This window comes from Hemibagrus wyckioides, linkage group LG29 (assembly GCF_019097595.1).
Source record: "Hemibagrus wyckioides isolate EC202008001 linkage group LG29, SWU_Hwy_1.0, whole genome shotgun sequence".
NCBI classification, from domain to species: Eukaryota; Metazoa; Chordata; class Actinopteri; order Siluriformes; family Bagridae; genus Hemibagrus; species Hemibagrus wyckioides.
Window position 1 is genome coordinate 12,333,917 of NC_080738.1, and position 15,767 is coordinate 12,349,683.

The 15,767-nt window shown below is 39.3% G+C and overlaps 1 protein-coding gene across 1 annotated transcript; it reads right to left on the reverse strand.

Annotated features, from left to right (window-relative positions):
* Positions 1 to 11,463: 11,463 nt before the first annotated feature.
* Positions 11,464 to 13,461, reverse strand: LOC131349340 (alpha-2C adrenergic receptor-like). The gene has a single exon (XM_058384944.1). The coding sequence runs from the start codon at positions 13,162 to 13,164 to the stop codon at positions 11,833 to 11,835; it is 1,332 nt and encodes a 443-aa protein (XP_058240927.1). The 5' UTR covers positions 13,165 to 13,461; the 3' UTR covers positions 11,464 to 11,832.
* Between the last annotated feature and the right edge of the window lie 2,306 nt (positions 13,462 to 15,767).

Sequence of the window (15,767 nt, forward strand, 5' to 3'; positions counted from 1 at the left end):
AACATTCTAGAATTAAATAACCTCTCATAATCGCCAGATTCGTTCCTGACAAACTCCCGGGAGCAGAGCTATCAGAGGAAAAACATACAGATGAAGTCCTGGCCATGCAGTTGGTGGTGTAAAGGTGAACCAGAGGGGACAGTGGCTAGCAACCAAGTCCACTTCCGGTGGGCCATACCTCTGCCCATATGGATTCCATAACGTGTGAGTGGAGCTGGCATTTCAGGGGCCTCAGCCCTCTGCCTTGAATGGATTTCTGCTCCCAAATTTCCATACCCTAGAATGTTGATTGCTTTTAGTGAGTGCAATTTGGCTAATGCCCAGAGCAGGATCTGCTGTGTCTGCCTGAAGAGGGGATTCAAGAGCAGTGGGTCCTAATGGTTGATATGTAGTGTTGTTAGTGCAGACCAAGACATAGCAACCCTTTGGCTGCAAGAGAAGGTGTTTCAAAGCCAGAAACACTGCCCTCATCTCCAGCCAGTTTATGTGTCATGAAAGATGAAAACCAGAAACCACAAATCCGCAAATAAACTGTATGAAGGCCCTGGCACGTGTTGCCAACTCTTTTGAATGAGCTAGGATGTATTTCCATATGCAGATGCCCCAGAGTTACAGAGAAGCCAGAGCTGCATCCATGCACGTTGTGAAGATGCATGGAAATAAAGCTAGACTGAAAAAAAAAAAGAAATTGGTATTGGTAAACTTTGACCCCAAAAGCAAATCTGAGGAACATTCTGTGTTCTGGCAGAATCTTGTTAAAAAAAGTATGCCTAATTTTGCTCTATCATGAGAAACCAATCATAGATTGAATTTGAAACACAATAAGTTTGAGCATCTGCATCTTGATCTTGTATGTTCACAGAGCACCCTGTCCCTCTTGGTTACTAAAAACCTGCTGTAAAATCCTGACTCCCTCTCAAGAAGGGTGCATTTTCTATTCCTGCATAAAGGAACAGGGGAGTTAGTCTATTAGGATCACAAATGTGACCAAGTTCTAGAATGACCAAAGAGTCTGAATAACCAGTGTCTAGGAATGTTAACAGTCCTAGTTTTAGTCAGATTATCAGACATGTGCCAAAACTAATACATAGGTTTTCTATATGTGTATGTGAAAAGATGAGATGAGATGAGGCCCCCTATGGCTGCTTGATTGCTGAGGTTCTCCTTTCTCTGAATAACCTTGTTATTGTGAGGAGAGATAAGGTGTTATACTAGTACAGTATCACCTGGGAGAAAAGTGTGAGTCGGCTGCACTATGAGTAGAGAGAGAGAGCCAGAGACAATAGCATGCACACTGTTCAATTTTTCGATTTGGGGTTGATTGCAATAGCCTCCAGGTTACCTGAAAACGAAATACCAGGATTGCCTTTAGTCCAAGGGGTCAACTATCTCAAAATGAGATAGTTAGGATTTTGGATGTGGTGTCATACGAATTTCACAAATATCTGAGGACAGGAATTCCACACGGTTTTGGCTGTTTGTTTGTTTGTTTCCGCTATTCCTTAACTTTAAGGATAATAGGGAATGTGTATAATTCCAGTCAATGTTGAGATATTGACATTGAGTATCAATTTAGCAGATTTAGTGACATTGAGAATCTAAAATAGATTATGTTTCTAATCACCCCTCTTCGAGTGACATTTGAAATACCATGAAAATGACACAGAAGAAATGGCAAGACTGAGCAGAGGAGTGCAATGTGGCCTAAAGGACAGCAAGTCCTTTAGACCTTGTCTAAGGGCAAACATTTTTCAGATGAACAAAACAAAAGTTCCTGTTTCATAGCATGTGTTTGTAAAAGGAAAAAAAAAAGAAAAAAGCTATGTCAGTATCTAATGAATTCAAAATGGGTGTAAACAGAAAAAATACTAGGGATGTTTTGTGCACAAAAGTTGAGGGCTTGCCCTCTTTGGCCCATTTTGCTACTTCATCAATTAGAAAGTTACCATGAGCCATTTTCAGAATCTCCTGGGTCATCATTCTTGTCCTTAATGACAGTTAGACAATTAAGTAGCATTGAAGTCTCTAAAATATCAGAAACCAATTTAGCATGTTAATCAAAGTTAAATCAAAGTACAACTCAAAGGACAAATCTTTCAGCAACTGAACATGTGGGCATATCGTGAACCACATGGTCGAGCCTTTCACCCTTCCACAGTGACATAGAGATGAAACGGAGTGTTGTAGTTAGGTAAATCTAGAGTTGGAGCAGAGCTCAGGCATTGTCTGAGATACCAGAAAGAGTTCATCATTACCTTAGTCCATTCCACAGTATGGTGCAAGATGTTGTCGTGGTGTGAACAGTCAGGTTTATACTGGTGACAGAAATGAATCAGTCCCAGAAAACTGAGGATATCTTTCTGTGTTTTGGGGCAAATGGACCTCCATTATGACTCTCTGATGATCAGAGTAGAGTTTGCACTGTCCTTAGGAGATGAAAACCCCCTGATACTGTACCAGGGGCTGACAGAATTGGAATTTTGAGAGCGGAGCTGAGTGGCAATAATTAAGAATGTACCATGGACAAGAACACAGCTGGTGAATTGATGAACCCTTGAGGTGGGCATGTCCAGGTGTATTGACATTGTTTGACAAATGTAAAGGCAAAAGTCGGCTGCATCTGCTCACTGACAGGGACTCTAAAGAAGGCACTGTAGTAATGTAGTCATATACAGTAAAATGGTCAAGGTGACACAAATCTTGTATAAAACTCAAGGATATTGTTTACATTAAAATCATTGAAAACATTGTATGAAATCTTGCTTGAATCTTGGAATTTTGCAGAAATGTTGAAGTCTCTGCAAACATATGGTAAACAATTCCCTCTCTGAAACACATGCATGTCAGCCTGATAAGAGTACCTCTATAAGCATGGTGGTGGTAGCAACACATTGTGGACAACTCAGGATAGAAACCCACCCTACTTGTTTCACCACCATCCCACGTTTCACCCATTACCAATCAAATAAAATTGACTGAAGGCTCTTTGTGTGATTTTGAAGATCTGGAGTCCCACTAGATCATGGTGTGTCAGCCAGATTGGAGCCAAAGAAATAACAACAGCAGTTGGTGTTCTCTTATAAATGACAATATCTAATCACCTTCAAATGGATCGAAGGAGTGCATGTTTACTTAACTGAACAACAGGGAGGAGAGCTCATAAATTGCATGTTGGTCTTGACTCTTCTCTAAGCATCACTGGATAGGCAAATAAGGCAAATAATTTTTTTTAAAAATCAAGTGTTCCTGGAATACATACAATAATAAAGTATTGTCTCAAAGCTTGTTAATTGTTAATCATGGAACAAAGGGCTATAGTCAAGACCATCACTGCTGAGTCCAACACCAGGACTAATTGAGATCAAGTCAAGACTGAGACCAAATAAAAGTGTCTGAATGTAGTTGGAGACCAAAAAAACCCAGGGTTTTGGAGGCCCATGGGCTTGAAACTTTGAAGCTCTAAACATACTATACAAAAATGACTTTCTCAAAGCAGGAAAGAAGGCAGTTAATATACAAAACAGTAGCAAATACATCCTGCAACCAAACACAGCAAGTATTCTCCTTGCAGGGAGAAACAGAAACACACTTCAGAGGTAAGCAAATTATTTACCGAGAGAGAGAGAGAGAGTTTTGCAGAAGTCACAAGACCAGGGTTTGACCTCCAACACAGAAGTTTAAATGAAAGTATGAAAACTTCCAAAGATGGGGAGTGTAATGTAATCTAAACAAGGTGTACAATATTGTACAACTTGTTTCATAGCAACTATATAGCAAATATCATGGTAACAAACCATAGCAAATATCATGGTAACATTAAATTACCAGACAATTTCTTATATAATCTTTTCAACCACTTTAATGCATCAATTATACAGAGTTAAATGTTTGTAATGCAGTATCTATTTCTAATATCCATTACATGTTCATTACAAATGTGAATGTAATGTCCACTACCCAAAAATAAACAGCTTAGGGATGTGGTAGAACGAGTGATTCGCAGCATGACAGTGCACCTGAGAAATCTGTATGAACTTCATTCAGTCATGCCAAGATGGACTAGAATCTCTGTACTAGAAAAAGAAAGGTTCCTAACATTGAGAATTGTTTTAAGAAGAAAGGGAGACCCAGTATTAGTATAGTGTTCCTAATAAAGTGCTCAGTGAGTATAGTTTAGTTACCCTTATTTACCAAGATATTTCAGACTACAAAAACTCAAACTAAACAAACAAATCATTTCTATTTATTTTATCCAAAATATACACATGTTCAAATACTGTTATTTTTTATTTTTTTTTTTTAAAAAATGCTTTTTTTCTGTTTATTTTAAATACTTTATTTTATTAATGCTGGAACTATAGCAGTTTGTAGATTTAATATGTTTCTTTTACATTAGATTTATCATGTTTTTAGAACATTTCACCCAGTATTGCCCCATTACACCAGTTTAGTTCGAGCATGCAGTGAGCCAAAGCATCAATGCAAAGCATTTAAGCAAAGCAAATACTCAGTGGACTTGCAAATGACCTTTGATTTGTCTTGTTTTTCTTTCACTTTAGTAAAACTGAGCCCAATGTTTTCTTTATGCTTGATACTCTCATTGCCCCTTTATGTGAATTCATTATGCTGAGAGATAAAGATATTAAAACAAAGATATTATTATTAATGAGAGAGTGTGTGCTGACTGCTACCTCAATGAATCTTATTCTCCATCAGTAATTATTTTGTCAAATTTATCCATTTCAATAACACTTTAGCATTTTCACTACAGTATGGCACTCATATATGGCACTGGTGATGTCATCACTGGTGATGTGCATTTTTAAGCTATGCCTTTATATATATATTTCCTGTTTGACTCTTTAGAAAAGCACATTTTCCAAAATATATACTCTGAGACCCTCTAGTGGCTGGCTGCAGTACAATATTGAAGGCTCATTCCCATGCTGGTAAATGCAAGACATTTCAGAGAAATTCTGTTCATTTTTACTGATGAATCCCTCAATATATTTCCTTATTAAAATGTTTTATATAAGGTATTGACAGTTTTGGGTTGAGCTGAAATGACAATCTAGACTCATGATCATGCACCTAAAGTTCTTACTGAGACGAGACTAGAGCCCAGTGAAATTCATTTGTCTTCTTTTAAACTATGTACTAATGATTTGCAGTGTTTGTTCTGCTGTAAACTATGCTAACAAACCTTTTGAGTTTTTGCTCTGGTATGTGGCTCTCTACAGTGAAGTGTCACATTGTGTGGATCCAAAAAGAAAATCTGTTCCTGACTGTCAGAAAGATTTTGGAGGAGAGTTACCATTCAACATGATACCATCCCTAATCGTACTGCCAAATATATAAAAATCTAAATGTGTTCTTGTACATTTACATTTAACTTCATATCAGGTTCAGAATCCTTACTGCATTGCCGCTTTAAACTCTCATTTTAGGTCTCAGCTATGAATCTTGTCTTTAGGGAACAGAACTATATTCTTTATTACCTGAGCATAAAGATTTCTGATAATCTTTAAATGACCAATAAAAATGAAAGTAAATTTACAAAAAAAGAAATATTGTAGCTGGATTTAGGCAGGTAATGGGCTCTTTGTTCAAAAACATCCTTGTTGTACTTTACACTGTTGCCTCATTTTTACTTCTTTTACTACATACAGAATGGCAGTATTTTGTCTGCAGGAGCTCCCAATGATGAGTGTATCTTCATTATCAAAAGATCAGTAATAGGATGGGTTTCTGTAATCTTTAAATTGTGCGATTGTACTCCATGCTTAGTTCAAAACACTCATACGGGCTTGTGAAGGGATGGTGTTGCTCGTCATATGATCAGCAGATGGTGCTCTAGGCTGTTTGACTGAATGACGCATCATAATTTTCTTATTTGCCTATAGAAGGAATTCAGAAGTGAGTTATTCTCAATTATGTCATATATAATATCCCTCTAAAGATAAGCAGTTGTCATTGTTGTTTCAAGATTGACTACATTACCCATTAGCCCCTGCATGTCACATGTCTAACTGAGCACTCACACTTCTTCTGTGTTTGCCCTAATCAGCACCCCTACTTAAGTTCTGTCTTCTCGGCCCTGATTGTCAGCTTGTTTTTCAGACAGTCTCTGTTGTGTTTAGTTGCTTTGCTTCCGAAACCTTGCTGTATGTTTTGCTGTTTTGGTTCGTATTCACCATTTTCATGTTCTTTTTACATCATGAACAAAAAAGCCTGTTACTGTTGAGAATCTCTGACAGCACAGTTTTTCTCAGCAAGAAGGTTTAGTCTGGGATCGGAAAATGACATCAATCAAAAGTTATGTTTGTTGTTACTGAGGCATTAACTATGTACATTAGGGCGTATTCATAGACGAGTTATGTGCACATAGTTGCGTGTTTGGTTTCTGGAGTTCAGCTGTAACTATGGACTTAACTGTTACTCTGACAAATAGAGTAAAAGTACAAAAGCACAATAAAATAAATGACATTTTGTGCACACATGACCATTTTATGGCCAAGATGCAGTACCTTGAAAGCATGAGCTAAAATAATCAAATAGTCAATAATCAAAAACTCTGAACACATGTAAGTGTTGTGAATATGAGCAAATGTAACCATCTCTATAAGCACTTGCTATAAAGACATCTTACTGCATAGCTTTAAGCATCCTACTTACTACAAGATCTCAGCTTTCAGTGATCAGCAAAAGCAATATTCACAGCTCTGCAGTGTCAACAATCTACAAATTATGTGTGGGTCTGTCTAGATGAGTTACAGGCATGCGGTTGTTATAAACGTAGTTCAGCCTACAGTCAAAAGTTTGAAGTTCCTAGTGGACTTTTTTCACTGTTGCAAGAAAAGATCAGATACGTGTGATTTCCCTGATTAAAAAAAGATGGATTAAAGTAATGTATGCAGATTTCAAGCAAACAACCAACAAGGCCTGTCTGCTAGGACCTGCAATTGCTTGTCTAAGCTCTTGCTGGCTCTTCCAACGTTTTGAAGAATGAGTGGAGGAAGGGGTCTTTCCCACTGAGTAACTCTGTTGAGAATAAACACTTTGCAGCACATTCACTAATGTATAGTAGGAGTGAATGAGGTTCTTCATGTGGCACATGGAAGAAGCAAGTCATGGACATGATATGAAGTGAAGAGACAGAAAACACATTTATAGTAACAACATGAAGCCTCCAGACACTGGTAGTAAACAAGGCTGGAGATGCAACTTTTGCTTTTTCTAACAAAGTGGGAAAATCTGACAGAATTGAACAACTGATTACTGCATACACTTTCATTCAAGACAAGAAAGACAGCAAGATGCAGACAAACTAGGAAAAAGTCCTGTCACATAACTAGCTTGCTCTGCTTTCTTGCTTTTCAAGTCTGCAGTGGTGTTTAAGTAATAGTCTGGCAAAAATGTACACACATTTACACAATTCTCCTCTTGAAAAATGTAAATTAAGACATGTCTGGTGTCTGTTGTTTCCAGTGGCGGGCCATGCATTTCAGACCTAGGCCTTCACTGGTGTCCTTCCTGAATTATTCCTCCTCTATACCATCATTATGACGCCACCATGGGCGTCACTAAGCCATTTTCTACTCAGCCCTCCTAAAATTCTGTGATTTTCCATAAACTCGACACAAATTGATCGCCTCAGTCCCCTTTTAAATTTCATATGAAAACTGCAGCAGACTTCGGCTCTTCCCCGTCTTTCAGCACATTCTTCAATCCACAGACCACGGTGTCACAGAGCGAGGATCAGAGGACAAGTGTGTGTGTGTGTGTGATCAGGAAGACTCGTATTTGGCTTGTTCAGTACTCAAATGTTATACACATCTGTGCAATACAGTGGAATGCTGCAATAAGTTTACCATCCTACCCTGTTAGTCAAACCTTTATTTTATTTATTTTATTTTTTATTTTTTACTATTATACCCTCATTGGGGGCTGAGCCCCCCCTTAAATGAAAATTATAGACTCGCCCCTGGAGGACAAGGCAATAGATACTAATCACCCGTTAAACAACAAAATAAAAAAGAAATTAGTGTACAGTATTTCACACCTCACAAGGAATAGTCAATTTTATTACGGTTACTTTTCTCAAAAAAGACATTCTTGATGACCTATGCAGCAAACTGCAATCTCCGGATGCAGCATCCGAAATGAGATGCAGAGAATATAGAAACAATGTATATGGGCGGGTCACTGCCTCTGACTACTCCAATTATCCAATCAAAGGATGGGAAATTGTTGACGTAATCGTATGCCTGTTAGATGGCCCCAGTGACATCAGTTCGAAATCTGATTGGTTAAGGTAACAATTTCATTGCCACTTATTTTAAGCCTCAGGCGCCTGCACTATTAATTCTGAAGGCCTTACGGCCGGGCAACACATGATGTCAGCCACAAGCTGAAATATGATTGGATAAATACTCTTATCATAAATATACACTACTGGAAGCAACGCAACCAAGAGAAAAGCTATGAAATGTAGAGAATAGACTATTGGGAATAATTTAATACACATTCATGGAAAAATATAATAAATATATTAAAATGCAAGTCAGTGATTCAGATCACTGTTTAGGCCAGCAGAGAAGGCCTTGCTGGCCCTGATGGTCCGCCACTGGTTGTTTCTTGGTGCACTGGCTACAACACTAATCTAGTCATGGAGGTCTAAAAATCTTGTTTTTTACTTTGCACCCATTCAGTAATGCCACACAGACTTGCCAGTGTGGTTAACTTTACACAAGTAAGCAATAAAACAAACTATTGTGGGTGAGTAGGGGCTGCGTAAATGGGATTTAATTGCAGGTAAGGGCTAAATTTGTAAATGGAAAATTGAGTAAAAGTAATAGATCCCTTTTGAGAGAACTCAATGCTGTGTCATTGCGTGTATGGGAATTCCGCTCCACTCCAATCTTCCAGGGTTCTAACCAGGGGTGTACCCCTTGCATTGATGTTTGTGCTGTGATAGGCTTGTCCTCCCTGCACACATTTTTCATTTATTTATTTATACAGATTGGACTCAACACCAGGGTCCCAGGTCCTTCGGGGGTTGATCTGGTTCTGTATGCACTTAACATGTGTCTCAGTGTAGCAGAGTTGGTATTGACATTCCCATAGCATTAACAACATGAGATGTTTTCTGGACACACACTGAGCCTCTTAATACAACTAGTCCTTATATTGTATATGTATATAACACCACGCAAATTCTCTGTAAGCAAAGTTACTGTAATCATACAGTTTATAATTTAAGGTGAGTTTCTGGCACATTTCATTACTTTTAAAGGTAAAAAAAAAATCAAAGGGTTTTTTTGTTCCTAAAGGATTCACAATCACCTGGAAACTTGAATTAAATGTTGAAATATGGCTGAGAAATGGGGCAGCGGTGCAGAGACATGTATCCTCCCACACACTTTGAAAAAATACCAACTGGGGTATAACACTCCTGTCACACACTCCTGTAGATTTTTACAGTAACAGACACACTGACAAAAGATCACACATAACTTGTTTATGACAAACTGGCAAAATGAATTGAAACACACAAACCGAATACAAACAACACGCACAGAACTTGAGGGTGCTACAGGCTGCAGCTGTTGTTTACTTTTATTCTTAGTCTTCAGACATGTTTAATATTTCAGCCGATTTGAAGTGAACAAGAGACTTTCAGAGACTTTCTACTTTTTGTATATTTTTACGCTATCCGTTATCACTGGCTTCATGATCCAGCATACATTACTAGACTATGTCTGGCATTGAAACAAACAATTTAAATATTAATCAACTTTTTGCCAACAACTCATTTTTCTGTGAACTATCTGCAGACTAAAGTCAACTAATACACATTCAACTGTTGACTATAATTTGGAGGAAAGCAGTAGATAAACTGGTGATTTAGTATATAAATGGCAAGTGGAGTTGTTCTGGTAAGGCTGTATGGTGAGTTGTACACTGCTTAATAAAGAAAAACAATATTAAATAAATATATTTTTTATTTAAAAACAATTGTTCATTTTACTAGGTTAAACACTTTAACATAACAGTCTATGTTATGGAATGGTTTGATGAGCACAATAACGAGTTTGAGTTGTTGACTTGGCCTCCAAATTCCCCAGATTTCAATCCAGTTGAGCATCTGTGGGAAGTGCTGGACAAACAAGTCCGATCCATGCACCTCACAACTAACAGAGCTTAATAGATCTGCTGCTAACATCTTGGTGCCAGATACCACAGCACTCCTTCAGGGATCTACTGCAGTCCCTGTCTCAACAGGTCTGGGCTGTTTTGACAGCAAAAGGGGGACCAATAGAATATTAAGCAGGTGGTCATAATGGTCACTCTTTCATGAGAATTTCAGCATCCTCTAGCATGCTTTGCTAATATATTATTTCCTCCACTTTGTTGTTCCAGTGGCCTTGTTTTGCTTAATCATATAATGTCTATAATGTTAGTTAGTTTAGTCACTGATATTTTATACAACTCACAACATACCAGAGCACCTATAAATAAGATGGAGCCTACAACGCTTATGTTTCTGTAAAATATGTTCTACTTCATTCCTGTATACTACATAGCCCTGAACATGATTTTAAGGACCGTCTTTATCTGCTCTGGTAATAATGGTCAAAAATTAAACGCATATTATAGTATGTAAGCATATTATAGTATAGCTCCAGTGTAAAAGAAGCATGACTCTTGTTGCTGATAGATTGCGTTTAGTGTCCGAAGATAATTGAAAAATAAATAATTATAGATGCTATGTATATTTTTAAAAGGCCTGTTAATGGGAATGCTCTTATCCTTCTGTAGATTATTCAAACCTTATGGAAACACTTTTTACACCAATTTTCAGATGGGCTGCATCTACTATTAACTTGAATAATGTCATTATCTATGTCATATAACATTATGCCATTTTACACATCCATACCAGTATACTGTCTTGGCCATACTACAAAGTAGGTTATTTTTCAGCCATTGGTTCGGCCTGGACAAGCATCTGTGCTTCCACTTTGCAAATGCTTATGGATTTTTGGAATAATTAATCGTCTGCCAAGCCTCACTGCCTCTTGCTTTAACCTGATTTGATGACATTACATACATCCTGATTCATTTTTCTAGGGAAAAAAAATCAAAAAATCCAAAGGTGATCATTTGTTCTATGTAAAATGGTTTTCTCCATAATTATCTCGAACCGTTATGGTCCATACAGTCATATTTTGCTTTGCAAACTTTGCTTCAAATGTCTCTTTGATACAGTCAAGGCTTTTGTGGTAATGAGTAACACATGACTAAGCAAATGTCAAACCACACAGAAGGAGAGAGAGAGAGAGAGAGAATGTTTTATCTTCTTTAAAAGCAATAACAGCAGCAGTAATAGGGTTCCTACACAATACAGAACCACAAAAATGTTCTTACAGTTTTATTTAATACAGCATCATTTGAGCTCGCATAAAAAATAAATACATCTGTAAATTTACAACTAGCAGTGCATACACACTCTCATGCTGCTGCTTTGCTTTTTCTGTGCCAGTAGCCAGCAGCTCACCTCTATTTTTTTCTCCAACAACCAGAGAATCAATTCTTATTACACATCTTTATGATTCACTTCCTAACCGGCAGAAGACCGTCTGACTTGCTTTTCACTAATATATTCCAGCTGTCTCTTTCAAATTTAATTATCAGAGAACGTGAAAAAATTACACATCATCCAGTGTTCAGAAAGCATCCATGAAATTTTTTTTATTGATGGTGGCCATTTCTGTGAAATAATTTCTCTCAAGCTTGTAGAGCTTAAGGTGATCTGCAGTGTGCAAAGTTCTAGAAGGATTTTTTCCAGGGTGAGCAGAGGATCTTTTGGAAAGCCCTTCTGAAATCCTGGTTGAAGATGGTGTAGATGACAGGGTTTAGAGAGCTGTTGCAGTAACCGATCCAGAAGAAAAACTTGAAGAGGAGGTCAGGAATGTGGCACGCCTGGCGGCATACACCATATAAGCTGTAGCTAAAAAAGAAAGGGAACCAGCAGAGCACAAAGACACCCATCACCACAGTTAGCACGAAGGTGAAGCGCTTCTCACGCACCTGAGATGCCCTTCTTCTCCTTATGCTGCCGCCACCGCTGGTCTTCCTTCGTCCACTCGACATTCTCCGAGATGAGAACAAATCCCGTGTCTTGCTGCTGGCACGGGATGCCCGCCTGCTGGTCTCTGATGCCAGTGATGCCAATGATGACCCACGTTTTGAGCCTTCCTGGCTTCTGCTTGGTGTTGTATCTTTTTCCTTCCAGCTTTTGGCCTCTAAAGTTGAGGTGGGTTCTGGCTCTGCCTGGATTGATGGTCGTGGATCTGCATTCATGCCTGGTGTCCCTGGACAGTGCCCGTTCTCTCTCTCGCCATTCATCCTCACCACTGATGTGGCAATGCTAACGCCGTTATCAGTGTCTAGGCTTGGCTTTTTCTCTGAAGCAGTCCTTGTTCTTGTCTTGGCCACCCTGTAAATGCGAATGTAGACAAGGATCATGATGATGCATGGCACGAAGAAGGATGCAGAACTGGAGGCTAAAATGTACCAAGTGTCATCATTGAGTTGGCACTGTGGAAGCTGCCCTGTGCCCTCTGCCAACCCATCGTCCATCACAGAGAAAAGCGGCGGCGAGGATATCAGGGCAGAGATGAGCCACACGGCCAGTATGGCAGCCTTGATGCGGCTAGGTGTTCGCTTCATGTTGTATTGGACGGCACTCGTGACTGACCAATAGCGGTCCAGGCTGATGGCGCACAGGTGCCCGATGGAGGCGGTGCAGAAGAGCACGTCTAGCGCCAGGTATGCACCGCACCACGCACGCCCAAAGTGCCAGTATCCCATCAGCTCGTTAGCGAGCGAGAAAGGCATGACGAGCGCCGCCACCAGGATGTCCGCCGCAGCCAGAGACACCAGGAACAGATTCTGTGGCGCACGAAGCGCACGGCTTGTTAACACTGCGAGCATCACCAGCGCATTTCCCACCACTGTGAAAACGATGAGGAAGGCGACGAGAGCTGCGAGCCCCGCCGCTGCTGTCCGCGAGTAGCGCGTTCCCGACTCCCACGAGGAGTTTGCGGACGAGGACGAGTAGGAGACCGCCGGCGCGTCCATGCCACCCGGCGCGTCCATGCCGCTGCGCGAAGAATTATTTTTATTATTAGTATAATTATTATTCCTTAATCCTCTACATGCCCACACAAGACATTATAAAATACATCAGCTCGCAGAGTTTAATACCCGTGCGCCATGGATCATATTAAAAAGGAAAAATAAAACAACAAAAATAGAAAAAAAAGTATTGTTAAAAACGCAAACGCGGATCACTAAACATAAACGAAAGTTTAAAATGTGCAAAATCCCATATCACGGAAATCAGAAATGCATCGTAAATAAACTGAAGTGCTGTTCCATGCAGTCTCAGCTCTGTTCTCTCCTCAGCTCTCTGTTCCATCTCCAAAGCGCCCCTGAGCGCAAATACAGGGTTGCCAGATTGGCTTTATCAACCACATATTGATCAAACTTCCAGATGTTGATTTTTTTTTCCGTGATGTACTTTACCTGTGTCCTTTGTGGCATCATTTTAACCTCTTTCTTAACCCATTTCCTTTGAAAAGATGGGTAATCGCATCATTACAAATATAAAGATACAAAGTTATAAAAAGTAATTTCAACAAGTGCACTTCAAGTACTTGGATAATGCATTTATTCAACAACAACAACAGCAACAACAGAACACTTAATACACTCAACAGTCCCAGCTTCACTTACGTAGTGAAAGAGGGGCAGGTCTAGCAGATGCTGATGCTACATGAGAAAAATGGAGGACAAAACAGACAAGACAGATTACAGATGTCTTGTAAGTTTCTCTTTTAATCATTGTAAAATTTCACCCTATTCTAAAATTCTTCCATGATAGATGTATATGGAATAAAGCTTGGCCTGCACCCTGTAACCCAAATTGTCCTAGTCATGTTTTTTATGGACCTTCTATTAAAAGTAGGACAGATTGATTATTCTCTTCTTGGAAAGCTTTGGGATGATAAAGACAGTAAAAGTAGGACTTTTTAAAGTGTTTTACAGGACACATTCTCCTTAAAATGGCTTAACACATTTTTTTTTCATTCCTCAACATCAATATTGTGAAACTGACAAATATAATTGGGGACCATTTTGTTTATTACCCATGGGAACCAGGGTAGTAAGTGCAGATTATTGGATACTGTTGCATAATTTTGGAACCAACCTGGCAACCCTGATGTTCAGACAACCACAATTAACTAGTATTAGAAATGATAGCAAGAGTTTGAAAAAAAAAAGGGTTCTCTGGAAGTTCTTTTTTGTTATGTGAAATATCCTTCTGAATAACTTTTTACCGTGGAATATAAATTTAAGATAGACTACACAAGAAGAGGCTGTGGATAAGTGGATCCTTTTGATTCAGAAATGCAATAAAAGGTTTATTATTAATTATTCACTCAAGTTATTTGGTTATTTTAAACTTGAGATAAAGTGCACTTCCAGACTCGCGTGTGCATACTCATTTCAGGTAGTGGCTTAACTTGTGACAGAATGTGAGTGTAACCTGAAATAACTGTGTGTTTGTGAGCATGGACACTAAGTAGTATATGATCCTGTCACATTTCCAGTTCAAGATTCAAGATTCAAGAAGCTTTATTATCATTTCAACCACATATAGCTGACACAGTACATAGTGAAATGAAACAACGTTTCTCCAGGACCTGGTGCTACATAAACAAACAACAACAAAGAGTTCAACACGCACTCAAAAAAGTTAAAGAGTCAATCAATATATGACTTGAATGTGTGTGTGTATGTGTGTGTGTGTGTGTGTGTGCAAAGTAGACAGGACAGGGAGAGAGAGCACTGACCTTTAGGGAATTTAAATGACACCTTTTAGTTTTCCACAGCATCGCACCAAACATGATGTGAAAATAGAAAAAGGTAATTAGGAAAACAAAAACCAGCCTTCAAACAAGAAAGCAGAGAAGCACACAGCAGTGCCTTTGGGACACCTACTGAGTTATTGCTACATAATGATGTTATAGTAGTTTTCACACAGCCAAGGCCAAAACTGTTTTTACAAAGCTGATACTATAATACATATTCTTTGTTTTGCCTCCAGGATACAGGCAGGCAAGGTGACAGAGGCAAGCCTATTCTCTGAGCTAATAAAATCCAGGACATGACTAATGTAAAGGGAAATAAGACAACTAGTGCAGAACTTAAAAAATATGCTGATTTACCTCTCGGTATGATTCAGTTATTTATACCTTTATCAGAAGTGTAAACTTTGAGAAGAGGCTTTCCCCACACACTCAGCTGAGGCTGACAGGGACAGAGGGAACGCTCCCTCAACTGACTCTGACAGGGACAGAGGGCATGCCCTCTTAAAAAGAGACTGACAGGGACAGAGGGCACGCCGCCTTATCAAGACTGACGGGGACCGAGTTCACACCTTTTCCCTGGGACTACCGTGGCACAGAGGTACGCCTCCTTCACTGAGACTGACAGTCACAGAGACCATTCTTAGTTAACTGAGATTTTCACTGACAGATTTCATGGCCCCTTTACTGAAAGTAACTGACACAAAGGCCATGCCTCTTTAACAGATGCTGCCACAGACAGATTCCGCGCCCCTGTTACTGACCGGGACAGAAACCATACCCCTCTCGCTAGAACAGACAGGAACAGAGGAACCACACTTCCTTAAC

What these genes read in the sequence shown, in the direction of transcription:
- LOC131349340 (XM_058384944.1), bottom strand. Translation starts at nt 13,164, where the DNA reads ATGGACGCGCCGGGTGGCATGGACGCGCCGGCGGTCTCCTACTCGTCC.